Here is a 27,647-nt window from a genome sequence, read left to right as displayed (position 1 = left end):
CTCCACATAAATAAAACCCTTCATCCGTGATACTATTCTAAAAAATCTCTATTTTTCAAATGATGGACTTATCCCATTGAATCATGAGTTCTACGCTAAATGACGAACTTATTTTACCTTTTTGGTGGTGCAGTTTGTTATTCAACCACTATTTCGCCTCCATCTCTTTGCATTCACCGCCTTCCCGCCTCCCTGTGCTGGCGCGTGCGTACTGGAGGCTGCAGGCGCGCGTGTGGATCACGTGATCATGCCCAATGGCAGTTGGGATTTTATTTGATTGAAGGAGCAGACAGCGTGCGCCTGCGCATGAGCGAAGTTTCCGGTGGCGTGTTCCCGGATGAGAGCTCCCTCCCCCTTTCCCTTCTGTCCCGGCCGCGGCGGAAATGGTGGATGGAGCGAGTGAGCGGCCGTACACTACACAGCACAACACGGCGAGAGCATTAGCGGCGGGGCGCCGACTCCGGCTGCCACCACAGTCCCCGGCGGGTTGCGGACACTCTACATGGCGGCCCAGCAGTTGCGCGGCACCGAGGTTTACTGCGACGCCAGCGGAGACTGCAATCATGTTGCTGTCAAAATCAAGAGCCACAACAACCAGCAACAGCAGGAGGACGAGGCGGCGGCTCCTCAGCACCAAGGCCCCGGGCCCATCAAGTACAGCATCTCGTCCAGCTGCAGTTCGGGGGAGTCAGTCAAGCGAGCGGCCCGCAGTCCACGGCGTCGCCGCCGCAAGTTTCCTCAGCTCTTCGAGCGGGCGTCGGGTAAGTGGTGGGACCCCGCCTTCGATTCGCGGAACTTGGAGGACGCGTGCCTGGAGCGTTGCTTCCCGCAGACCCAGCGCCGCTTCAGGTACGCGCTCCTCTACCTCATGGTGGCCGCGCTACTTTGGGCCATTTACTTCGGCTGCAGCGTGAGGGAGGTGGACCAGGCTCTGGGGGTTGCTTTCCTAGCGCCCACTCTGCTTTTCATGCTGTGCTGCGTTGGCCTCTTGGCGGTCACCTTCAGCGGACTATACTCTCACCACTACGTCCGAATCTCCCTGCTCTTCACGCTGCTGGTCTTCGCCTTGTCCCTGGCTACCCGCTTCCAGGCAGGCAGAAGCAGCGACTTGGGCTGTAGCGGGAACGACAGTCGGGTCCCTTCTCTCTGCTGGAGCTACCTGTCGCCGGTCGGGAGTTTCTCCATCTGCGTGGAGGTACTGCTGCTGCTCTACACCGTCATGCCGCTGCCCCTATACCTCTGTTTTCTCTTCGGCGTCTCTTATTCGCTGCTCTTCGAAGTGTTGGGCTATCACCTGGGCAGCGCGGAGTGGCCCCAGCCGTCGGACTCCGTTCAACACCTGCTACTGGAGGCTCTGGTCAAGCTTTTCCTACACGCCTGTGTCCATGCCGTGGGCATCCACCTCTTCACCATGTCGCAGGTACGCTCCCGCACCACTTTCCTGAAAGTGGGCCAGTCCATCATGCACGGCAAGGACCTGGAAGTGGAAAAAGCTCTGAAGGAACGCATGATCCACTCGGTTATGCCCAGGATGGTGGCGGACGAGCTGATGAAGCAAGGGGACGATGAGAGCGAGAACTCCTTTAAGCGTTATTCCACTTCCAGTCCCAAAAGCAAGAAGAAGAAAACCTCCATCCAGAGAGCGCACATAATCTTCAGGCCCTTCACCATGCAGCGCATGGAGCCCGTCAGCATCCTGTTCGCGGACATCGTGGGCTTCACCAAGATGAGCGCCAACAAATCCGCCCACCTGCTGGTCGGCCTCCTCAACGACCTTTTCGGACGCTTCGACCGTCTCTGCGAAGGCACCGGCTGCGAGAAGATCAGCACTTTGGGCGACTGCTACTACTGTGTGGCTGGCTGCCCCGAGCCCCGCTCCGACCACGCGTATTGTTGTATTGAGATGGGACTGGGCATGATCCAGGCAATCGAACAGTTCTGCCAGGAGAAAAAAGAAATGGTTAACATGAGGGTCGGGGTGCACACGGGCACTGTCCTATGCGGCATTTTGGGAATGAAACGCTTCAAGTTTGATGTTTGGTCCAACGATGTTAATTTGGCCAATTTGATGGAACAGCTCGGGGTGGCCGGAAAGGTCCACCTTTCCGAAGTTACGGCCAAGTACTTGGATGAACGTTATCAGAAGGAGGATGGGAAAGTGATGGAGAGGGTTGGCACCCAGAGTGTGGTGGTCGATCAGCTGAAAGGTAATTAATTAATTTCTGTCTCATAGTATTTGATGGATTATTAGTTCATTGACCGGGAGACAAACTGACAATGGATCACTCTTTATAAATCGTTTGAGGGGTTGTAGATGTAGCGAAGAACGTTTATATTATTAGCAGTGTGTTCGTTATTATTAGGTGTTTGCCACTGAACTTTTCAACAACTTTATGAAGTTTTTATTAAATTGATTTACATTTCCTGCTGTTTTCATCAGAAGTAAGGGACACATTCCTGGTCCAAAAATAATCTGGTGCTTTGTAAATGTGCAGTGCTGGTGTGATACATATCAAAATGTAATTGTACCAATTGTACGTAATGCTCCCTGTTTTATTAACATAAAAGGTGTGCCCCTTCCCTTTTATGAAGCTGCACTGCATTTCCTCTACGTTTTGGGGGCACCGAGTAAAGCACTTAAAGATTAATTTGTTTAACAGCATACAGAAGTCTTGTCACTAGACTGACATTTAAAGGGATTGTGAAATTTTCAATATTTGACTATTTTAATGACTAGAAATGCCCAGAAGTGTAATTCAAAATTTTGTATTTCCAAAAGTAAGTTGCTGGAGGGATAACTGGGAGGGGAAGAGGTGGTGTCAGGTAAATGCTGGTTAATGGGGAATTCCACTTACCAATGGAGAGCAGCAATATATCTTGCAACATGAACTAATACATAAGTACTCAGGAAGTAAAGAACAGTGTACCTTTTGTTTCTAATCTTCAACATTTACTCTAAGTATAAAATAGTGCTGTACACACGACGGCTTCTGGGTAACATGTAATTGCTTCCGGTTTGGAAAGTGATTTGTTAGGAATTCCAGTTAGTAGAGAATTCTGATGTTTAGAGTGCTGGATAACCTACAGTTTAATGTATTTAGCACAAGGTGAAATACTAGAGGAGATTGGATATTAAGAGTATCTTAATTACTAATAATAGTTAAGTGAGTGATTTTGTCTTTACAGATAGCTGTATTACCCAATCTGAGATGGGTCAAAAAGATGAGCACTTGGGTTAAGTTAAGCTCTAAAGCAAGCAGTGGTGTTGGAGTTAATAAATTCATAAGATATAGGAGCAGAATTAGGCCATTTGGCCTATCGTGTTTCCTCCACCATTTGATCATGGCTGATCTCATCCTGGCTGTAATTCCACGTCCTGCCCGTTCTCCATAACCCATTACCAATTAAAAAATCTGTCTAACTGCTCAAATTTACTCACTGTCCCACCATCCACCACACTCTGGGGTAGTGAATAGACTCGCAACTCTTTGGGAGAAGTAGTTACTTACTCATCAACTCCATTTTAAATTTGCTACCTCTTATCCTAAGACTGACCTCTCATTCTAGAATGTCCCACAAGAGGAAGCATCCACTCCATGCCTACTTTATCCATGTCATTTATTGTGTGTACCTTAAGTTAAGGGCTGTATGCTCTCTTTCACCCAGGAAAGTATCTCTTCAAAGTTGGAAACTGAAGGAGTCTGACAGAAATGTCAATAAAATAAATTTATCTTTGGAAAAATGCTTATTAGTTTTGTAATCTGTCTCAATTAGAGCTTTAGATCAGGGAAACAGAAAATTTCAAACAATTTTTTCTTCATGTATGAAGAGCTAATTCTGAAGAAATTGTAAACAAGCAATTTGTATGATTCACTGTAAAGATATTTTCAGTTATCCTGCCAGCCATCATTGAAAAATTAAGATCTGTTGTGAAATACAAGGACTACAGAACCAGTGCTTCGGTTAGGTCAGGATTCCAGGTTATAGAAGTCTAGTTTTATTCAGACTTTCTTAGGATTTTGTATGAAGGATAGAGGATTTTGTATGAAAGATAGCGAGAATCTAGAAATAGTCTCTTGTGCTTCAAAATGTAATTATTGTCAAAGAAACATTTCTGCATGAAAAGCTTACAAAACTGCAGGATAGTAAGTCAACTGCCAAAGCAGAACTTTGTATCCAATGTACATCTGATGCAAGTTATTATCTCTGATTTGAGCCAGGCGTCATGAACATCTCCAGAGACCTAATGAATAAATAGGGAACCTGCAAAGATTTCAGTTGGTTAGCAATAGTTTTTTAAAGGACAATTTAATGTGCACTAACATGTAGAAAGCGAGATTCCTGTCTCATTCCAACTGGTCAGTTCCATAAACTAAAACTTTTTCTGAAACAGACCGGCATCATAGACAAGGTTGGCTTCTTTGGGTCCCTGTCTGCGATTGGTTACAGGACTGTTAATTAATGCTATTCCATTGAGTGAGAAATTGCTCACCACCACACCCTTCCCAGTTCCTTACCCCCTCCACCCAATCAAAATGACATATGGGAAATAATTGACTACATTATCCCTTAAACCAAATATGTTACAGGGTACCTTTGAACAAAAATCATTCAATGTTAAAGGTGCAAAATTTGCAGAATGCTAGATGATTTGCCATTGTCATCTCTTAACCTTGTTTGTGAGAGTAAATCATTTTGTTTACCATTTCCTTTGCAACTCATTCTGGATAAACGTGTCTGTTCCTGTGTGTTAACTGTGAACTACATTTAACTTCCATAACATAAAATAAATCAAAATCCCCTCTAGGTAAAATCAGGTTACAACCTGATTTTGTGCAGCACGGTGGCACAAGGTTCGCTGTACTGCCTCACAGGGACCTGGGTTCAGTTCCAACCGTGGGTAACTGTGGAGTTTGCACGTTTCCCCTGTGTCTGCATGGGTTTCCTCCGGTTTCTTCCCACAGTTCAAAGATGTGCAGCTTGGGTGGATTGGTCGGGCTAAATTGCTCATTAGAACCAAAAAGGTTAGGTGGACCTGGGAGAGTGGGCCTGGTGAGGGTGCTCTTTCAGAGGGTTGGTGCAGACTTGATGAGCGGAATGCCCTCCTGCACTGTAGGGATTCTCTGATAACCTGATTAGCACATCATTATACTGGTACAGGTAATATTTTATTTGTGTGATACTATAAAACCTATAGTATTTGTTCAGTTTAGTGTGTTCTAATTGTACTACCCAAGAACTTCAGGAATCTCTAAAGCAACGTATCTGCCAAACACATTTCAAATCAATTTTTCTGAAGCTTCAATCCATTGCTTTATTTGCAATTCGTTGCTGTGCTGGTATTTTTATTTTTAAAAATTGACCTTGCGAATTATACAAAGAAATTGTTATTGGATGAATTATTTAGAAAGTAGTGATTATGCAGTATGGAAACTGGATATATGAAATTTAATTGGCTTAAAACCTCTAACTGTATGTTAGATAAAAGTGCCACATCATCCTGTAATTGAAGTGTAACATTTTTAAATGCTTCAAAGTTGCATCTGGCACAGCTTTTGAGAATGCTAATGAATATCGTTGTATATTTCATCTGCAGTCAGCACCTATCCATATTATCCCTGTGGCCACAAAAATGCTGTGATTAATACAATTAAGTGCGAAAGCACATTTAGGCATTTGAATATCTTTTATAATATAGTAATCTTTTATTAGTGTCACAAGTAGGCTTACGTTAACACTGCAATGAAGTTATTGTGAAAATAATGCTTTGGTTAGCACTGCTGCCTCACGGCGCTGAGGATCCGTGTTCGATCCCAGCCCAGGGTCGCTGACCTTGTGGAGTTTACACATTCTCATCGTGTCTGCATGGGTCTCACCCCCACAACTCAAAAGATGTGCTGGGTAGGTGGAATGGCCACGCAAATTGCCTTTTAATTGGACATTTTTAAAAAAAAATGCTTCGTTTAATATCTGCCAGCAGTGCTGGTGTGAGCTCGTGGGCCTCTGGTGAACAACCCATGAAGAAGAAGCTGAAAACAGGAACAAAGCAGTATAAAGATTTCTTGAGATAGAAGTTTACTTTTTGTATTATCCAAAAATTTAATCATATAAATTATAGTTAGAACTCATTTTTAGATCATCCACGTATTGCATAACTGCTAATCAAACCAAACTAAACTCAAACAAAAAACTCAAGCCACAAACAACCACATATATTTAGATTATTGGATCATTTCACTTGGCACCCAGTGCACAGGATAACAAATTAACTATCGTCCCACTGCAAACTGCATCATCAAGGAAGATACTGGCAAATGTGAGAGCAACCAGCTTTGTGAGAAGCAGTTCGTACATGATAGGAGTTTCCCAATGCAAAGAGTAGGGGAAAAGAGGACGCCTGGCGTGAAGCAACTTGTTCAGGAATAAAACAGGAGCCACAGAAAGGAAGAGGTTTATTCAGGCCTACAAGCGTCACACTACAATAAGCAGCTGCTCAAGAAGAGATCGCACAATGAGTGGAAGAACACTGGCATTTTCAAATATATTTTGCAGGAACAAAGTGGTCTCCCATCAGACAGGAAACATCGACTGTAGACATGAAACTCAGTTCAGAACTTCATGCGATAAAACAAGTCCAGGATACAAACCGTGGAACCCCCAGTCAGCATCATATTGAAATGATCACAAGTTCCATGTCTAAGCTCTCCGGTCGTGTGTGGTGTCCGCTCTGGATTCTTCAGACTCACCGTGAATGGTCCAGTCTGTTCTCTGTCAACAATTTCATATTGAAATAATCTCAAGTCCCATGTCCAGGCTCTCATATTGAAATGATACATACAGTGCAGAAGAAGGCCATTCAGCCCATCGAGTCTGCACCGACCCACTTAAGCCCTCACTTCCACCCTATTCCCATAACCCAATGACCCCATCTAACCTTTTTTTGGGGGATACTTAATGGCAATTTAGCATGGTCAATCCACCGAACCTGCACACCTTTGGACTGTGGGAGGAAACCCACGCAGACATGGGGAGAACATGCAGACTCTGCACAGACAGTGACCCAGCAGGGAATCGAACCTGGGAACCTGGTGCTGTGAAGCCACAGTGCTAGCCATGTGTGCTACCGTGTTGATCACAAGTTCCATGTCCAGACTCTCTGCAGGTATTACAAACACATTTTTGGCTTGTAGGGGTCACTGGCAAGGCTAGCTTTGACTGTTTTTGATTGAGTGGTAGTGAGTCACTATGTTGAACTATTGTAGCCCCTGTGGCAAAGGTGCCCCATGTTAGGTTGGGCGCACCAATATTTGACGCAGTGATGATGTATTTCCACGTGGGCCATGTAGCTTGTCAGAAATGTGAAAGTGGTCCTTGTGTCCGTGTTCCCCTCGACGATACAGACCAGGAGTTTGGAAGCTGCTAAACACGTCTTGGTGAGTTGCTCCACTCCATCCTCTTCACTGGTGATGGGCAAACTAGGCTAATGAGTGGGCCGTATGAGTGGCCCTCCATCATCTCAGTGGCCACAAGATTGAAATCGGGTTTGATCACTGTGACCCAAAACCGCTCTTATCAAAGTCACAAGCGACATCCCCTGTGACTGTGACAAAGGAAAGCTTTCCCTCCTCTATCTCCAGATGTCTGCAACTTTGACACGTTGACCACACGACCCACCTCCAACACTGACCAGCTGTGCTGTGGGATGAGATGTGGATTTATTAATTGTGCCCCTGCAAATCAGGATGCAATGTTGATGTGTGTTAGAAGTAATGGCAAATGAAAGATTAAACCTCTCAAAAACTTCAAAGGCATTTGAAGACTACGTGCAACGAGTTCGAGGACAAACCTCTTGTTTTTTTTTTCAATGAATGCAGTGAGATCTTTAATCATCAGCTGAGGTCCTTAGCAGAAATGTAACATTGAATGACCAAGCAAATGAGATTGTGAGGACCACGCAAGCTCACCTGTCACATTAAAGGTAATCAAATTGGTATGTCATGAAGAGGCCGCAGGTCCCGTTGGATGGCCGGTTGGTAAAAATGGGTCCCGAGCAAAAAGGTTTGAAAAACACTGTCCAAGAATGCTTGAGATAATTTGATTGATTGATATTTCTTGTCACATGTACCGAAGTACAGTGAAAAGTATTTTTCTGTGGCCAAGGGAACGTACAGAGTACATTGACAATGGTACATCAACAAATAGTGACTGGTTACAGTGCAGAACAAGGGCCAAATGAGCAGCTAGGGTGTCGTCAATAGTGTTCTTACAGGGAACAGATCAGTCCAAGGGAGAGTCATTAAGGAGTCTAGTAACTGGGGAAGAAGCTGTTCCTATGTTTGGATGTGCGAGTCTTCAGACTTCTGTATCTTCTGCCTGATGGAAGGGTCTGGAAAAGGGCAAAGCCTGGGTGTGAGGGATCTCTGACAATGCTGTCAGACAAGGCAGCGGGAAGTGTATACAGGATCAATGCAAGGATGGCAAGCTTGTGTGATGCATTGAGCTGAGTTCACCACACTTTGCAGTTTGTTGCGATCTTGGGCCAAGTAGTAATACAGCCGGATAGGATGCTCAATATGGCACATTTGTAGATGTTTGTGAGAATCGATGCAGGCATGCCGAATTTCTTTAGCTTCCGTAAGAAGTAGAGACATTGTTGGACTTTCTTGACTGTTGCATCAACATGAGTGGACCAGGATGGGGTGTCGTGCTACACTTCCTGAAGTGATGATCAGTTCCTTGGTCTTTCCAAGAGGTTGTTTTCGATACACCATGCAACTAAGTGAGCTATCTCCCTTCTGTTGTTTGAGATACGACCCACCACAGTCGTATCATCTGCAAACGTATAGATTGAATTGTAGTTGAATTTTGCCACAGTCGTGTGTCGGACCGAGCACACATCCTTGCGGGGCTCTGGTGTTGAGGACTATTGTGGAGGAGGTGGTGTTACCTATCCTGACAGATTGCGATCTATTGGTGAGGATGTCAAGAATCGAGCTGCATAGGGAGGGATCAGTTCCAAGATTGCAGAGTTTGTTTATTCGTCTTGTTGGGATAATGGTGTTGGAGGTGGAGCTGTAGTCTATGAACAGCAGTCTGATGTAGGTGTCCTTGTTGTTGAGATGTTCTCGAGTTGATTGTAGGGCCAGAGAGATAGCATCTGCTGTGGATTGGTTGCCGCGGTAGGCTGAACTGCAATGGATCGAGACCATCTGGGAGGCTGGCGTTGATCCATCACATGACTAGCCGCTCGAAGCATTTAATGATAACAGACGTCAGGGCCACCTGTTGGTAGTCGTAGAGGCACGCTACCTTGTTCTTCTTTTGGTACCATGGTGCTCTTCTTGAAGCAGGTAGCGACCTCTGAGCAGAGAGCGAGGTATTGAAGATACCTGCGAATACACTCGGCAGCTGGTCAATGCAGGATCGGAGTGCTCACCCAAGGACTCCACCGGGGCCCGAACGTGCTTGAAAATCAGACTAGGAACTATGGTTACTTTATATGACCATAAGGCGACGCCGTGAGTCAGACTCCTGGTTTGATGGTTTGTTTTAACTGTCTTGATCCTGGAAACAATGTCGTACATCCATTATAAATAAGTAGTTTTCTATCCTAATATCCTTGAGCCAATGCAATAGATGATGCACAGTGCAACTTTACTCTGGATAGCACAACAGTTGAATAGTATTCCCCAGTTTAATGTAATCAGTCTTGTTTCTATCAATTAAATATTGGGAAGACTGAAGCCACTGTTTTTGGCCCCCGCTCCAAATTTCATTCTGTAGCTACTGGCTCTCACTTTTCTTGGCAACTGTCAGAGACTTATTCAGACTGTTTGCAACTTTGTCATATTTGACATTGACTACATATTTAAGTCATCACGTATTTGCACCAATACAGTGACTGCCGATTTCCTATTTCCACCTTCCATAGGTAGGGCAGTAGATGTTGTCTATATGGACTTCAGTAAGGCCTTTGACAAGGTCCCTCATGGTAGACTAGTACAAAAGGTGAAGTCACACGGGATCAGGGGTGAGCTGGCAAGGTGGATACAGAACTGGCTAGGCCATAGAAGGCAGAGAATAGCAATGGAGGGATGCTTTTCTAATTGGAGGGCTGTGACCAGTGGTGTTCCACAGGGATCAGTGCTGGGACCTTTGCTGTTTGTAGTATATATAAATGATTTGGAGGAAAATGTAACTGGTCTGATTAGTAAGTTTGCAGACGACACAAAGGTTGGTGGAATTGCGGATAGCGATGAGGACTGTCAGAGGATACAGCAGGATTTAGATTGTCTGGAGACTTGGGCGGAGAGATGGCAGATGGAGTTTAATCCGGACAAATGTGAGGTAATGCATTTTGGAAGGTCAAGGGAATATACAGTGAATGGTAGAACCCTCAAGAGTATTGAAAGTCCAAGAGATCTAGGAGTACAGGTCCACAGGTCATTGAAAGGGGCAACACAGGTGGAGAAGGTAGTCAAGAAGGCATACGGCATGCTTGCCTTCATTGGCCGGGGCATTGAGTATAAGAATTGGCAAGTCATGTTGCAGCTGTGTAGAACCTTAGTTAGGCCACACTTGGAGTATAGTGTTCAATTCTGGTCGCCACACTACCAGAAGGATGTGAGGCTTTAGAGAGGGTGCAGAAGAGATTTACCAGAATGTTGCCTGGTATGGAGGGCATTAGCTATGAGGAGCGATTGAATAAACTCGGTTTGTTCTCACTGGAACGAAGGAGGTTGAGGGGAGACCTGATGGAGGTATACAAAATTATGAGGGGCATAGACAGAGTGGATAGTCAGAGGCTTTTCCCCAGGGTAGAGGGGTCAATTACTAGGGGGCATAGGTTTAAGGTGAGAGGGGCAAGGTTTAGAGTAGATGTACGAGGCAAGTTTTTTACGCAGAGGGTAGTGGGTGCCTGGAACTCGCTACCGGAGGAGGTGGTGGAAGCAGGGACGATAGGGACATTTAAGGGGCATCTTGTCAAATACATGAATAGGATGGGAATAGAAGGATACGGACCCAGGAAGTGTAGAAGATTGTAGTTTAGTCGGGCAGCATGGTCGGCACGGGCTTGGAGGGCCGAAGGGCCTGTTCCTGTGCTGTACATTTCTTTGTTCTTTGTTCATAACATTGCTTAATTTCACCCTGTCTCAGTTTAACGGCTGAAAACCTCATCTATACTTTGTTGCTTCTGGACGTAACTATTTCAGCACATAACTATTCCAGCCTTGAGGTCATCTAAACCTCTCCTGCCTTGGCCTAACTCAGACCAAGTTCCATTCACTTATACCCCCCCCTGTGTCCACTGACCTGCATGGCTTCCAGTTGAGCAATGTCTTGATCATAAAATTCTCGTTGTCTCTCTCATCTTCTCCAGTCCCACATCACCCCGACATACCTATGCATATCAAATTCTGATTTCTTGAGCATCCATGATTTACTTGCTCCACCATTGAAAGCCATGCCTTCAGCTCCTTAGGCTGGAAGCTCTGGAATTCTCTCTCTGCACTGTATTTTCCTTCTTTAGGAACTTCTGAAAAGCTACTGTTTGACTAAGCTTTTGGTTATCTGATTTAATATCTTAATATATGTGGCTCGGTGTCATATTTTGTTCTATAAAGCTCATGTGGAGCCACTTAGCTTGTTTGTTATGGTTAAAGTGCTTTTGCTGTGATTTGTTAGAGCTGTGTTAAAATGAGAATTATGGACCTTGCTATTCATGTATTTAGCTTGCTCTCATTCAAATGAATTTACACTTGGGGTGGCATTATCCATTCCTGTTCTTGACAAATTGTTTGTGTGGCTATATATGCCTGCTCATCTGATATGTTTTCATGGAATCATAGAATTTACAGTGCAGAAGGAGGCCACTCGGCCCATCGAATCTGCACTGGCTCTTAGAAAGAGCACCCCACTTAAGGCCACACCTCCACCCTATCCCAGTAACCCCACCTAACCTAAGGGCAATTTTAGCATGGCCAATCCACCTAACCTGTACATCTTTGGACTGTGGGAGGAAACCGGAGCACGGAGGAAACCCACGTGGACACTGGGAGAATGTGCAGACTCCTCACAGACAGTGACTCAAGCCGGGAATTGAACCTGAGACACTGGAGCTGTAAAGCAACTGTGCTACCATGCCTCCCATGTAAAGTTTTGTAAGTCCAGAATTCTTTCAATTCCATTGTGCAACATGTGCAAATGAGGAAGACAAAAGAGGAGTTCTGTTAACCTTTCAATTAAATTCAGCAGCACTGTGCAAAGTTGGCATGAGTGTTGTCATTAGACTTTCTCTTGGATTAGCCCTGGTCTCTGAATAATTCATCCTGGAACATGGAGCAAGAACAAATAGGGAGGCCATTCAACTTGTCATATTTTGCTGGATCTCCAAAGAAGCAATTTACCTTGTGCCGCTCCATTGCCTTTTCTCTGCACATTTCATTATTTCCAGATGATCCAGTAACCTCTAAAATGCCTTGATTGAAACTCTCTTCACCAGACTCGCCTGCAGTGCATTCCAGATCCTTGTTGCATAACCTCATGTCTCCATAATTTTACCAATTGCCTTAAATCTGTGCATCAGCAGAACATAACCACTGCACTGTCATACCTCTATATAGGACCGAGAGATGAAAAGAAGGGTATTCCAATGGTCAGGTTCTCTGGATGTAATGTACTCCTGAAATGACCTTCACTTTAACAAACAGGCTTGAATGGAAATTAAATAGTAAGGAGACAAGAAAATGGTATCCTTTATATACTTCATATTTCCACAAGTACAAAGATCACGCATGACAGGAAAGTCATCATCCAAAACAATACAGTGTTCTGTGTAATGTCACATCACAGCCTGGTATTCTGCACCATATTATGAACATATGATTTCAAAATTAGATGGCCATAAAAATTCCACGAGGTGTCTGACTGAGGGTTATCATCCAAAACTCAGCATTTGAATTTAGAGGAACAATTGTTTCAGCTTGGCTCTGGTGGTTCAGGATGTCACCTAGAACTCCCACCCTCAGTAGATCAGGTTTAGATAGTTGCCAACTCATCCATAGAATCCCTACGTTGCAGAAGGAGACCTTTCAGCCCATCAGGTCTGCATCGACCCTTCAAAAGAGCATCCTACCTAGGACCAATCCCCTGCCCTATTCCTGCAACCCCATCTTGAAGGACAATTTAACATGGCCAATCCATCTAATCGGTATATCTTTGGACTGTGGGAGGAAAACGGAGCACCCGGAGAAAACCCATGCAGACACTGGGAGAATGCAAACTTCCACACAGTCACCCGAGGTCGGAATCAAACTCAGGTCCCTGGCGCTGTGAGGCTCAGTGGATAGCATTTCTGCCACATATATATTCTCTCCATGTACTTAACACATTTTGCAATTATGCACATTATCTCATCACAGTGACTAGTCCGCTAGCCATTAGTGAGTTGCTGCATGTCAAGGTTGTCAAGTTATTCTCATCAGCCCAGAGGGAACAGCCAGCTGTTTTTTTATAATAGTATAATTTCTGACAGTTTTGCAGGTGCATTACTGGAAGGTTCCTTGGGCTATTGTTGTCAAAATTCAAAACACAAACACAAGAAATTGCAGAAGCTGATGTTCTCTTCAGAATGCAGAAGATCAAGATGTTCACCAGAGAACATGTTTGAGGTTTTCAAAATTGAGGATTTTTGAGAAACTGTTTACAGTGCAGAGTGGGCTGTAAACTAGGGGACACAGATTTAAGATAGTTGCCAGAAGAACCAGTGGGGACATAGATTATCATAGAATTTACATGTTTTTACATAATGAGTTGTTGCATGAGTGCATTGCCTGAAAAGTTGATGGAAGCAGATTCAATTGCAACTTTCAAAAGCGGGCAGATCATGTATCTGTGCTAACCAGCAATGTGTTTCAGCATAGTTTCCAGGTAACAACCAGTATTTCAGGCAGTTCCTACATCAGAATGCCCTCAAGTTGACAGGGAAAAGTAAACATGTACCCTATAGATGGCAGAGAATTTAAACTGTTTATTGATAGGCCATCATAATATATTAACCCACTGTCCTTTTATCTGACAACTTCAAAGGTAACAGCGCAGTGGGAAAATATTTTGCCCGTTCAGTTGTTAGGACTTTATGCAAAATGAGTGTGTTTTAGTTTCAACATACTGTATGTTAATTTATTTATTTAAATATTTTTATTTAAAAAACAAAAACAAATTTAGAGTACCCAATTCATTTTTTCCAATTAAGGGGCAATTTAGCGTGGCCAATCCACCTACCCTGCACATCTGCAGTTGTGGTTGTAGGGGCAAAACTCACGCAAACACTGGGAGAATGTGCAAACTCCACACGGACAGTGACCCAGGGCCGGGATCGAACCTGGGACCGTGGAGCTGTGAGGCAGCAGGGCTAACCCACTGCGCCACCGTGCTGCCCTTGTTTATTTAAATTTTTAAAAAAAAATTTGTGTACCTAATTATTTTTATTCCAATTAAGGGCCAATTTAGCGCGGCCAATCCACCTAACCTGCACATCTTTGGGTTGTGGGGGTGAAACCCACGCAGACACTTGGATAATGTAAACTCCGCACGGACAGTTACTGCATGTTAATTTACAACACTATCACACCAAAGCTCAAAGAGAACTGTTGGGCTGGTCACACCTGTGCTAAGAGAATGAAAGCTCACAGCTAAAGCTATGGCCACCAATGGCTCTTGGCGTTACAATATCGTGTTTACCTAGCAATGAGACAACAGCACTAAAAACAACCCTGTCCATAGTATTTGCACAGGACTCTTCTGCAGACAGCAGGTTTTAAAGTGTTAATTAGTGAAGGGCTTGGACTTTGAGCCAGATTGCTATGCAGACCACTTGTGGCCTGTGGATTAGAGTTATTGGGGGCAGCAGTTGCATAGGCAGACTTTTCTTCTCCCAGGTGGTGTTTGAATAAGTGCTTTCCAGACTGGGGGGAAACATTCTAAAGAGGAATTTAACAAGGTTAAAATAGAATTATGATTTAATTTCATTAATCTAGCTATTTAAATAAAACAGATGAAAAGGAAATTCACTTTTGCAAACACAATCTCTATAAAGCAGGGATTTCAAATACCAGTTCAATGCTACCAATCTAGACATCTATGCTGCTATTTGCCATTAAATCTGGGTAAAGATTTAGGAGTGCAAGTCTGACTAAGTGGTGGAAATATGGAACTAATTATCTGCTGAAACCCTCATCCATGCTTTTGTTACCTCTGGACTTAATTATGTTGTCAGTGCACTGCTGGCTTCAACAATACAGACAAACTTATCCAAAACCGTGCTGCCATACAAAGTCTCATTCACTCATTATCCCTTTGGCTTTGTACACGGTGACAGGGTTTGGGAGTCAGTACTTCCCACTCAAACCTCTTGCAGCCACAATATTTATATGGCTGGTCCAGTTCAGTTTTGGTTGATTTTGATAGGGGATTTAGCAGTGGTAAGAAATTTGAATGTCAAAGGGAGAGGGATAGATTATCTGTGACCATTGCCTTGCACTTGTGTGACAGTTGTTATTTGCCACTTAATCACCCAAGTTTGAATATTGTCCAGGCCTTGCTGCATACGGACGCAGACTGCTTCAGTACCTGAGGAGTCGCAGATGGTACTTAACACTGCACTCATTTGCAAACATCCCTTTTTCTGGCCTTATGGAGGGAAAGTAATTGAATCAGTTAAAATTTTTTGGCCTCGGACATTACCTGAGGAGCTCCTGCAGACGTCTTGGGACTGAAAGGATTGGTCTCTAATAACCGCTTCCATCATTCTTTTGTACCAGGTCTGAATCCAACTAGCGGAGAGTTTTCTCCCTGATCCCTGACTTTGATTTTACCAGGCTTGCTTGATGCCACGCTTAGTCAATTGTCACTTTAGTGTCATGGGCAGTCACTCTTGCCTCACCTTGAGTTCACCTCTTCTTGTCCATGTTTGGACCACGGCTATAATGAGGGCAGGAGCTGAGTGACCTTGGCTGAACCCAAACTGAGCATCAGTGAGTGGGTTGTTGCTGTGTAGTGTCACTAATAGCACTGTTGATGGCATCTTCCATCACTTTGTTGATTGAGAGCTGGCTGATGGGCTGACAATTAGCTGGATTAGATATGTCCTGCTTTTTGTGTTGCAGAAAATACTTGAGCAACTTTCTCGCATTGTTGGATAGATGTCAGTGTTGTAGCTGTACTGGAATAGTTTGGCTGGGAGAGAGTGCAAGTGTTCAGTACTATTGTCAGAATATTATCGATGTCTATTGTCACGTGAGAATACCTTTAAGAAATGGGTTGTTTATCAGTGATGTCAGAGTGTGAGTGGAGCTGGGCTGTCTGTCAGCTTTTTACTTTCGTTTTAGGCTGTGTCCTGCAGGGTGTGTTTTAGTTTCGTTTTCAGTGTTGGAGCTGGTGTACTGTTGATCTCTCTGCCATGAAAAGACTATCTTGATCATTCGGTGAATTCAGAATTATGAATGTTCTCAGAAGTGAATGTAAACCTAATGTGCTTCTGTTAAAAGGTGTTTCTTTTGTCTTCTGGATGTTGTTTGGGAAGTTATTGAGGATTACTTAGTGTTGTATTCTTTGGGGGTTGTATTTGAATTGATGGTTGCTAAGATGTTCACTATGTTTTAAAAAGGTTAACTTGAGTTCATAGAATAAATATTGTTTTGCTTTAAAAAGTACTTTTCCATTTCTGCTGTACCACACCTGTAGAGTGGGCTGTGTGCTCCCCATACCACAATCATATTAAAAGTTGTGGGTCAGGTGAACTCCATGATACACTTTGGGATTCTCTAAATCCTGGCCCATAACACTATAGCTTTTGTTTTACCCAGCATCTCCAGCTGTCTCTTGATATCATGTGGAGTGGATCGAATTTGCTGAAGACTGGCATTTCTGATGATGGAGACATCCAGAGGAGGCTGAGATAGATCATCCATGGTTACACATGTTTCCGCCTTGTCTTTAGCATTCTTTGGAGGAAATGTGCAATAATGTCTATCCGGAAGTTTTCATAAGCAGAGTAAGCAATTTTGGTGAAGGATTAGAGAAATATAGTAGTTTTTGTGGCATGCTGACATGTGTTATGCTTAGAACATTGCATACCTGACATTTGCTGTTTTGGAGATATTTTAGCTGATATCAGGTAAGATTGCAAGTGTGAAGCAGCTTTTTACCTCTGCTTCTGAAGCGCAAGCAATACAGAAGCCATACTGCTGTCAACATCTTCCTCCTTATCGGATACTTTGATCAATTATCTATTGAGAAGCTACTCCACCTTGTCGTGGCACTGTCAGCACCTAATTTAAATTAGTATGCTAATCTCTAGGTATTCAGGTTGGCGAGATGAAAAGATCACATTTTACATGGGACCTGTCATGTCCTTGATGTGTACTAGGGCGTTTCAATTGCTTATCTAAATGTTTCTTGATGAGGGTTCCTGCCTCTACCACCCTTTCAGGCATTGAGTTCATGATTCCCATCACCCTCTGGGTGAAAATATTTCCGCCTCAAATCTCCTGCCCCTTGCTGTAAATCTATACCACCACGTTATTGAATCCTCTACTAGGGAAAAAGCTCCTTCCTATCTACCCTATTTTTGTCCCTCATACTTTTCTATACCTCAATAATGTCTCCCATCGGTCTTCTCGGCTAGAATCATAGAATCCCTACAGTGCAGCATGGTGGCAAAGTGGTGCCTCACCGTGCGGTTTAGCTCACTTGGTCAGGCAATTGTTTTGTGATGCAGAGCAAGGCCAACAGAACGGATTCAATTCCCGTGCCAGCTGAGGGTATTCATGAAGGCCCCGCCTGAGGTAAAGTGATCCTCTGGTTAAATTGTTACCAGTCGGCTCTCTTCCCTCTTTCCCCCCCCCCCCAAAAGGGGAAAGCAGCCTATGGACATCTGGGACTATGGGGACTTTACCTTTACCTCACAGTACCAGGGACCCTGGTTCAATTCTGGCCTTGGGTGACTGCCTGTGTGGAGTTTGCATGTTCTCCCCTTTTGTGCAGGAGTTTCCTCCAGGTGCTCCAGTTTCCTCTCTCAGTACAGGTTAATTGGATTGGCCATATAAAATATTGCTCATTAGTGCCCAAAGATGTCCTGGTTAGATGGGGTTACGGGGGAGGTAGGGATCTTTTGGCGAGTCGGTGCAGACTTGAGGGGCCGAATGGACTCCTCCTGCACTGTCTCTCTACACACAATAGGGTGTGTTAGAGAGTGAGCAAGAGCCCTAGTTAATTGTTTAAAAATCCCCCCCATTTGTTTTGGGATCAGTTGTAAAGTGGCAAATGACAATTCGACTAACCAGCGCAAAAGAGGCTTGTATATCTCAGTTATATGTGTGGCCGTTGCATATTTTGATTGACATGTAAGCGAACGATTTTTTTTCAAATGATATGCCTGCACTTATCCTTCTCCAAAAGATGTAACTAGGTATCTCCCATTTGATATATTTTTGCCTTGTATTGCTACATCAGCTGGAAGCGAAATGATCCAACACAAAATGAAGGTCCCATTATCTCCCGTCTTATAATGCAAAACCGGCAATGAGGCTAACTTTTATTCTTTCATGGGTTGTGTGTCACTGGCAAAGCCAGAATTTGTTACCTGCCCTAATGGCCCTTGAGAAGGTGTTGGTGAGCCAACTTCTTGAGCCACTGAGTCCACCTGGTACAGGTACACTGGTGCTGCTGAGAAGGGAATTCCAGATTTTTAATCCCATGACAAGTGAAGAAATGGTGATATGGTTCCAAATCCGGGTGTGTGACCTGGAAGGGAGTTTGCAGGTGGTAGGTTTCCATTGTGAGTGCTGCCCCATCCCTTCTAGGTGGTAACCTTCGGGCAGCACGGTAGCACAAGTGATTAGCACTGTGCCTTCACAGCGCCAGGGTCCCAGGTTCGATTCCCTGCTGGGTCACTGTCTGTGTGGAGTCTGCACGTTCTCCCCGTGTCTGCGTGGGTTTCCTCCGGGTGCTCCGGTTTCTTCCCACAGTCCAAAGACATGCCGGTTAGGTGGATTGGCCATGATCAATTGCCCTTAGTGACCAAAAAAAGTTAGGAGGGGTTATTGGATTATGGGGATAGGGTGGAAGTGAGGGCTTAGATGGGTCAGTGCAGACTCGATGGGCCAAATGGCCTCCTTCTGCACTGTATATTCTATGTAACGATTATGGGTTTGGAAGGTACTGTTGAAGGAGCCATGGTGAGTTTCTGCAGCGTATCTTGCATATAGCACACAATGTGGATCAGTGGTGGAGGGAAGTGAATGTTTAAGTTGATGGATGGGCTACCAATCAAGCCGGTTGTTTTGTCCTGGATAGTGTTTAGTTTCTTGTGTTGTTGAAGCTACTCGTATCCAGGCAAGTATTCAGTCACGTTCCTGGCTTGTGCCTTGTGGTAGACAGACTTTGGGGAATCAGGAGGTGTTACTCTCCACACTTCCCTGTCTGTGAACTTCTCTTGTAGCCACAGTATTTAAGTGGCTGGTCCAATTCAGTTTGCGGTCAATGGTAAGCCCAGGATGTTGATAATAGAGGATTTGGTGACAGTAATGCCATTGAATGTCAAAGGGGCAATGATCCGAGTCTCTCTTGGGAGGTGGTTATTGTCATTTCTGTAGCACAAAAATGTCTGAATGTTGTTACAAATGGTGCTAAACATTGTGCAATCATCAGCAAACATTCCCACTTCTGACCCTATGATGGAGATCAGGCCATTGATGAAGCAACTGAAGATGATTGGGCCTAGGACACTATCCTGAGGAACTCCAGCAAATGACCTGGGGCTGAGATGATTGGCCATCAGGAACCACATTTATCTTCCTTTGTTCTCGGTATGTCTCCAACCTGTGGAACTCTCTCCTGGTTCCCATTGACTTCCGTTTTACCAGGACCCTATGGTTAAATGCTGCCTTGATATCCAGCACAGTCACTCTCGCCTAACATCTGGAGTTCAACTCTACTCCATGTTTGGACCAAGGCTGTAATGAGGGCAGGACCAAGTTGCTGTGACAGAACCACTAGTAGGTTATTGCTACGCAAGTGCTGCTTGATAACACCTGCCATCACTTTTCTGATTGTCAAAAGTAGGATGATGGAATGTTAATTGGCTGGATTGGATTTGCATTTTTTTTTTTTTGTGGGCTGGACATACCTGGGCGATTTTCCATATTGTCGGGTTGATGTCTGTGTTGTAGCTCTATTGGATCTGTTTCAGTGCACCCACGAGCATGCAACTAATTATATGAACCATAGTAAAGCAGCGATAATTACATAATTAATGTATAGGTGACAGAATTAATTCTTTCAATTGGATGCTTGTGCTCAGTTCGTACATGTATACACACACCAGTAATTGATACTTGGCGTCTCTCTGGAGAGACTGCCTTTGTTTAACTTTTTAAGAATGGACCTTACAGTTGTGTAACTCTTCTAAAGAATGCAAGCTTGAAGTTAAAAGATGACTCACAGTTGCCATTGGGTAGTGATCGGATTGTTTCCACTCCCTAGACCAGGGCCACCAATGTCAATCAGCGCGAGCACACATACTGTCATCTTAAACTTGTCAGTTAACTCTGCAGAGTGGGAATTGGACAGACTTGGAATTGAACCGGGAAGATAGCCCATGCACCAACTCTGTTGCTTTGCAAACTGAACCAGAAAAATTCAAACATGTATGTGTGCAACTGCATTGATGTGCATGCTATATAGTGCAAGTGTTGATCACTTATTACTAATTTGTTGGGGACCAGTAATGTTTTGGATATGCAGACCCCTACATCAGTAACAGATAAATGATCCACTCCCTTCCTCTGACCCTTGTAAATGCACAATTTCCTGTCTGCTCCTGTCTAGCTGAATGGAGAGTAATGTAAGAATTGCAATAATCAGGAGTGAAAGTTGTCTGCTAGGAAAGGAAGTTAACCATAGCTGTATGATATGGGGGAATGATGGAGGCAGATTCACTCATAGCCATCAAAAGATAATTGGGTAATTATTTGAAAAGAGAAAAGATGGGAGAGTGGCAGTAAGTAAAGTGCTCCTACTGAGAGCTGGCACAGACACACTCAGCCAGATGGTCTCCTGTGCTGTAACAATTGGGATTAGGTGAGTTATGGATAATCATAATGAGTTTGTAAAGCTTTCTTGGTTTTAAATGAATTTACAGCAAGATGTTTATTATTTGGCATGTATTGGGACTGGGCGGTGCCAGTTAATCAAAAATACTCGTTAACTAAGAGTTCCATTTTCCAATTGAATACAGTGCAATTGTTGTAACATGAATTAAAATGCAAATACTCAGGAAGTAAAGAACAGTGTTCTTCAACAGTATATTAAAACATAAAATATTAAGTAGTACGGTATACAGGTACGGGTTGCAGATAACTTTGTAATTGTTTCTGGTTGGTAAAGTGGTGATTCATATCCGGGAAAACATCTGAAATTCCTGCTAGATAATTCCGGTTGAGCGCTGGATAACACAATTTACTGTATTTAATAATGGCCCTGTTTTTAAAAGGAAATTTAAAAACTTTGCTATACTTCCTCATTGAAACATTGGGCAGTTAACTTAAATCTCCAGAAAGTCAAAAGTTTAACTTGATGCAAAACTCAGTTACTCAGTTTTTGTGGTCAAACTTTTTTGTAATTGGGAAAAGAAAAGAATGCCCTGGTCATGCAGGGATTAATATTTTAGACAACTGCCAGTTTTTGGGTGCTGAGGTTTTTTCTCCGTTGGCGTGAATCATCGAACCTTCGTGGTTGCAGCATTGAAGGAGGCCATTTGGCCTGCCGTGCCCTTGTCAGCTCTCTGCTAGAGCATCTCTGCTGGTCCCTTTCGCCCAGTTTTCTCTTTATTGAATCTGCTTCCACCACCACCTTGGGTGGCCTTTCCTACATCCTAACCACTTGCTATTGAAAAACAATTCTCATCATGCTATTGCTTTTTTGCCAGTCACAAATGAATCATTTGATTCTCATCCATCTGCCAACGCAACCAATTTTTCCCCTGTCCACTCTATGCATACCCCTTTTGATTTTTGCACACCTCTATCAAATCTTGTCGGCTCCAAGGACTACAGCCCACTTTCTCCAATCAATGTAATTGAAGTTCCTCATTCCTGGAACCATTCTTGAGAATCTTTTCTGCACCCTTTCTAATGCTTTCACATCTTTCCTGAAATGTGGTACCAGATTAGTTGTAGTACTCCAGTTGAGACCAAATCGATGTTCTATAAAGGATTGCCATAACTTCCTTTTGTACTCTGCGCCCCATTTATAAAGTCCAAGATTCCATATGCTTAATTAATCGCTTCCTTGCTACCTTCGATGATTTGCGCACATACTCCCAGGTCCCTCTGCTGTGGCACATTCCAAAGAAATTGTACCTTTTATTTTAAATTGCCTCTTCTCATCCTTCCTACCAAAATTACTTCAGACCTCTGCAATAAATTCTCTGCACTAAATTTCATGTCCTACCCGTCCACATGTTCCATCAGCCTCTCTGTCCTCTTGAAATTTATCACTATCCTCCTCACCGTTCACAATTTTCAAGTTCTTGAAAATTTTGAAATTGTGCCTGTTCACCCAAGTCATCAAAAAAAGCAGGGGTCCTAACACCAATTCCTTGGGAACCCCACTGTATAAACCGTCCTCTGGTACGGCAAACAACCATTCACCATTACTGTTTCCTGTCACTCAGCCAATTTTGTATTCATGCTTACGAAAGCAGCAGAAACACGGGGACACAATCCTTCCAAAACACCTACTTTGATTTATTAAGTGATGGTCCTGTTTTAAAAGTAACTTGTACCACATTATTATGTTCTTCATTAAAACATTTGGCATTAACTTAAATCTCCTGAAAGACAGAGTTTGACTTGAGAATGCTACTCCATTTTTGTGGTTTAACTTTTTTTTTTGTAATTGGGCCAGACTTCCAATGATATATTTCGAAGTCCTGAAGCTCCCTGCTTGACAGCACTGTGGGAGTGTTTTCACATTGTGGACTGCAGTAGTTCAAGTTGGTGGCTCACCACCAACTTCCTGAGGCCAATTAGGGATTGCTGAGGATTGCCGATGAACACTTGCATCGTCAATTAGTAAAAAGAAAAGCATCCATGCTAGTCTTTTGTACACATCATACCCCTAGAATTCTGTGGAGTTGATCTTGCTGGCTATTTCGAGAGAATTTTATTACTTTTTAGTCTTCACTGGCTTGCACTGACTTGGATACACACTTTGGTTTGGGAAACAATGCCTGAATTATGTTTTTTGGGAATGTCTCCTAGCTTTATATGCTGCATTGTTGACCCGCATTGCTGCTGTGGTATGATAGGTGTGGGCTCAGTTAAGCTGAATTGTGATACCATCTGTGATCTCTCTCCATCTAGTCTCCATCTAGTTCCCTTCCAGTCGGGGAACACTTCAGCAGTCAAGGGCATTAAGCCTCTGATCTACGGGTTAGCGTTCTCCAAGGCGGCCTTCAGGACGCGCGACAACGCAGAATCGCCGAGCAGAAGCTTATAGCCAAGTTCCGCACACATGAGTGCGGCCTCAACCGGGACCTGGGATTCATGTCTCATTACATTCATCCCCCACCATCTGGCCTGCGAAATCCTACCAACTGTCCTGGCTTGACACAATTCGCACCTCTTTAACCTGGGGTAACCCCATCTCTGGATCTGTAAAGATTTAATCACCTGCTAATGCTCGCATTCCAAGCATTGTCTGGCATCTTTGAATCTGTCTATATATATATATGTTTCTGGAACATACCTCTTCATTCACCTGAGGAAGGAGCAGCGCTCCGAAAGCTAGTGACATTGAAACAAACCTGTTGGACTTTAACCTGGTGTTGTAAGACTTCTTACTGTGCTCACCCCAGTCCAACGCCGGCATCTTCACATCGTCAATCTATACTGTGTGAATCCTGTACTCCTGCATGGACTTATCTCCATATCTATTCCCAAACTCAACTATTGCCCACTGCTCTTTATCGCTATACTCCTGTCCTTGAACTTCCTTAGCACATGAGCATTGTGTATTTCCCTACTTGTTGTAAAGAGCTTTTTCCATCATGCTTGTTGTACCACCCCACATTGCTCCTATAGTTTCTCTCTTTCCTATTCTGTCTCTATTGTTACCTCCTTTAATATTTGAGATGTCTTTCTGTGCAATGAAAGTTAATGTCTTCACTAGGTAGCCGATGAGTCAACAAGTTTTGGAAGCATGGAAATGGCTCATTGATTTTCAAATTCCAAGCAGTTGAATATCCAGCTTTTGTTTTTATGCAGGAGGGAGGGGGACGTGTTGGTAATATCTTCCATGTATTTCACATTTCCACAACATGGAATTCATAAAACTAAAGGCCAAAAACTGCAATGCAAGACTGCTTTCCTGCTCCATTCAGTTTGGTGCTCTTTGTTAAACGGAGGGAGTGTTTTATAGTTCAGTACGTAACTGGCTAACAAGGACTAAAAATTGTGCAAATATAACTGTTTATTTGAGACTGTTCCAAGTCTGTCATGACTCCCAAACCTCTGGACTCTAAACAGAGGAACTTTGGAGAGTGCTTCAACATGTCTATAAATGTTAGTTTTCCATTTGTACTGAGCTGGTTTCTATCACTGGCTTTGAAAGAAAGTATTAGTATTATGCTTTCACTGGGAGAGTGATATTGAGGCATGTTTCTTCCCACTAACCTGCTGACTTCTATCTTCCCTTCCTGGCTCACATGGTTCGCTGATATTGTTAATGGTTCCTCCCTATGGACTGTCCCTCTCTTTCAAAACTACTAGCATCACCTTCCTCAAAAAAACTTGACTCCACTGTCCTTGCAAACTAGTGCCCCATCTCCAACTTCACATTTCTCTCAAATCCTTAAACGTGTTATCTCCAAATCAGCGCTAATCTTTTCCAGAATTCCATGTTTGAATCCTGCAATCAGATCGGTTCCTGCCGCAGTAACAAAACATCTCTTAACAAAGTCCAAAATGACCGTGTGTAATTCTGACAAAAGTAAACTATCCTTCATCCTTAACCTGTCTACAACCTTTGATCCGTTGACCACACCTTCCTCCTCCAATGCCCCTCTAACTGGGTGGGACACTTGGCACCATTCTTATCTATCTAACCACAGTCAGGGTTTCATTTGCAATGACTTCTCTTCTCCGTCCTTATCCCGCACTATTAACACTCTTCCCTGTTGAGTTGTACTTGGCCATGTCCGATTTCTCATCGATATGGTGCCTCTCAGCGACATCATTCGAAAACGACGGTTTGCAGATGTATGCTGATAAAATGCAACTCTGTCTCAGTACCACTTCTCTCCACTCCTCTACTGTCCTTAAATGATCAGACTGTTTGTCTGACATCCAGTGCTCGATGAGCAGAAAACATCGCTTGTTAGACAGTGGTTTTGATTTTCTTTGTTTTCAATTCCTGCTACAATCTTGGCTCCCAAGCTAACAACTCCATTTCTCTCCTAAGCAGTTATCTGAGGCTGAACCAAACTGTTCATAACTTTGTTGTCAAGTTTGACCCTGAGATGAGCTTTGGCCAGACATTGTGCTACCACTAAGCTTGCTTATTACACCTCTGCAGGTTAGCGTTACTTCACCCTGCCTCATCTCACCTACTGTTGTAACTTTCCTCTATGCCGTTGTCTCTAGCCTTGACTTTTCCAAAGCTCTTCTGGTCAGTCTCCCACAGTCTACCCTCCATTAACTTGAGGTCATCCAAAACTCTGCTGTCCATGACCTTACTTGCATAATTATCCCTTTTGCTCGCTGGCCTACGTTGGCTTCCTGTTGAACAATGCCTGAATTTTAAAATTCTCATCCTTGCTTTCAAGTCCCTCCATGACCGTGCTCCCCTACATCTAATCTTTTCCAGCCCCACAATTCTGAGATATCTGCACTCTCTAATTCTGGCCTCTTGTGCATCCCGATTTTAATTGCCTTACCATTGACAAATGTGCATTCGATTCCTGGGCCCTATGCTCTAACACCCTCCCATAACTTCTCTGCCTCTCTTGTCTTTTAGTACACTCTCTAAAACCCACCTCTATGATTATGGGCAGCCATAATATCTCTGTGGCTTGATGTCAAGCACATGGAACATTTTATGTCAAAAGCTGTTATGTGAACACATTGTGTGTTTGCTAAATTAGCTAATTGTCCTCTTCCCCTGCACTCTTGAAATCCATGATAATCTTGCATTTCAACCACACTGTGCAGATTGCAAATGATGTTACAAAGTCCACCATCAATTCTCTGCCCAAACCACTTTAAGTGAATTGCACGATGGGTGCTGCTGAACCAGACACATCAAGCAGTCCCCTTATTGATCTATGTTGAATTAATGGCTCTTATCTGTGGTAGAGACCCTGTAAATGTGTACCTAGTTTAGGGAGTGGAATAATGTGAGGTTCTTGGTTCTCATGTAGGAATTATCTGTGTAGAAATTGGGTTAATTTGTGAAGCTGAACCATGTGCCAATTGGGAAATAATATTTTGAAAACTTTGTTTGCAATTAGCAAATGAAACGTGCTTGAGAAAAATAGGTGATTTTGGGACCTACATCGCCGAGGGTTTCCTCGTCTCCCGTCTGGGTCTGCTATGTTAGTAAACAACAGGATGGCAGATGAACTTGATGGAGCATGGTCTCTATTTTTGGCTAGAATTCCTATTCAAGTATTGTTAAAAAATATAATTGGTTTATACTGACTATATGGGTGAGAAATGCACTCCGTTGGTAACAGCAGTAAATATGTTGAATATTTTTTTTAGAGGTTTGCTTCGCTGGGAAGTTAACTTGGTTGCTCTCATTCAGGAAATAAATAAAAGCTCCAGGTTGCAGATAATAATAATCGCTTATTGTCACAAGTCGGCTTCAATGAAGTTATTGTGAAAAGCCCCTAGTCGCCACACCGGTGCCTGTTCAGGGAGGCCGGTACAGGAATTGAACCCGCGCTGCTGGCCTTGTTCTGCATTACAAGCCAGCTGTTTAGCCCACTGTGCTAAACCAGCCCCATGATAGAGGAATGCACTCCCAGCCTGACCCCCCTCATCTATCTAAGTACTAAAAATAACTATTTGAGGGATTGCACCAAACTAGTTTATGTAGTTCATGTGTAGATGAGATTTCAAATCTGCTTGCAGTTATTGGAACATAATTCTTCAGTATTCTTGCCGGATTGTTGTCAGAGCCCACAGCCGTTGCAGTATCCAGTGCCCTCAGCTGTTTCTTGATATCACATGGGAGTGAATCAAATTGGTTCAGGATTGGTATCTGATGCTGGCCACCTCGGGAAGAGATCAAGGTGGATCATCCATGAGGCATCTCTGGCTGAAGATGGCTGCAAATGCTTCAGCCTTGTCTTTTGCACGAATGTGATGGGCTGCCCCATTGGTGATGGGGATATTTATAGATATTCCTCCAGTTAGTTCTTTAATTGACCACCACCATTGTCTGCAGAGCTTGGATCTGATCAGTTGGTTGTAGGATCACTTAACTCTGTCTATCGCACTGCCTCCATGTTTAGCAAGCTAGACTGTGTTGTAGCTGATGCCTCATTTTTTGATATGCCTGGAGTGCTCCTGCACTCGTCA

The 27,647-nt window shown here is 43.6% G+C and overlaps 1 protein-coding gene across 2 annotated transcripts in view; it reads left to right on the top strand.

Annotated features, from left to right (window-relative positions):
• The first annotated feature begins 361 nt into the window (after positions 1-361).
• Positions 362-27,647, top strand: part of adcy9 (adenylate cyclase 9) — a 168,281-nt gene continuing 140,995 nt past the window's right edge. For both annotated transcript variants that reach the window (XM_072481416.1, XM_072481414.1), the window contains exon 1: positions 362-2,207. In XM_072481416.1, the coding sequence (XP_072337517.1) occupies positions 503-2,207 (1,705 nt within the window). In that variant the 5' untranslated portion in view covers positions 362-502. The remainder of the gene's footprint in view (positions 2,208-27,647) is intronic.

This window comes from Scyliorhinus torazame, chromosome 17 (assembly GCF_047496885.1).
Source record: "Scyliorhinus torazame isolate Kashiwa2021f chromosome 17, sScyTor2.1, whole genome shotgun sequence".
NCBI classification, from domain to species: domain Eukaryota; kingdom Metazoa; phylum Chordata; class Chondrichthyes; order Carcharhiniformes; family Scyliorhinidae; genus Scyliorhinus; species Scyliorhinus torazame.
The sequence above is the reverse complement of the archived record's forward strand: the minus strand, read 5'-3'. Positions and strand labels throughout refer to the sequence as shown.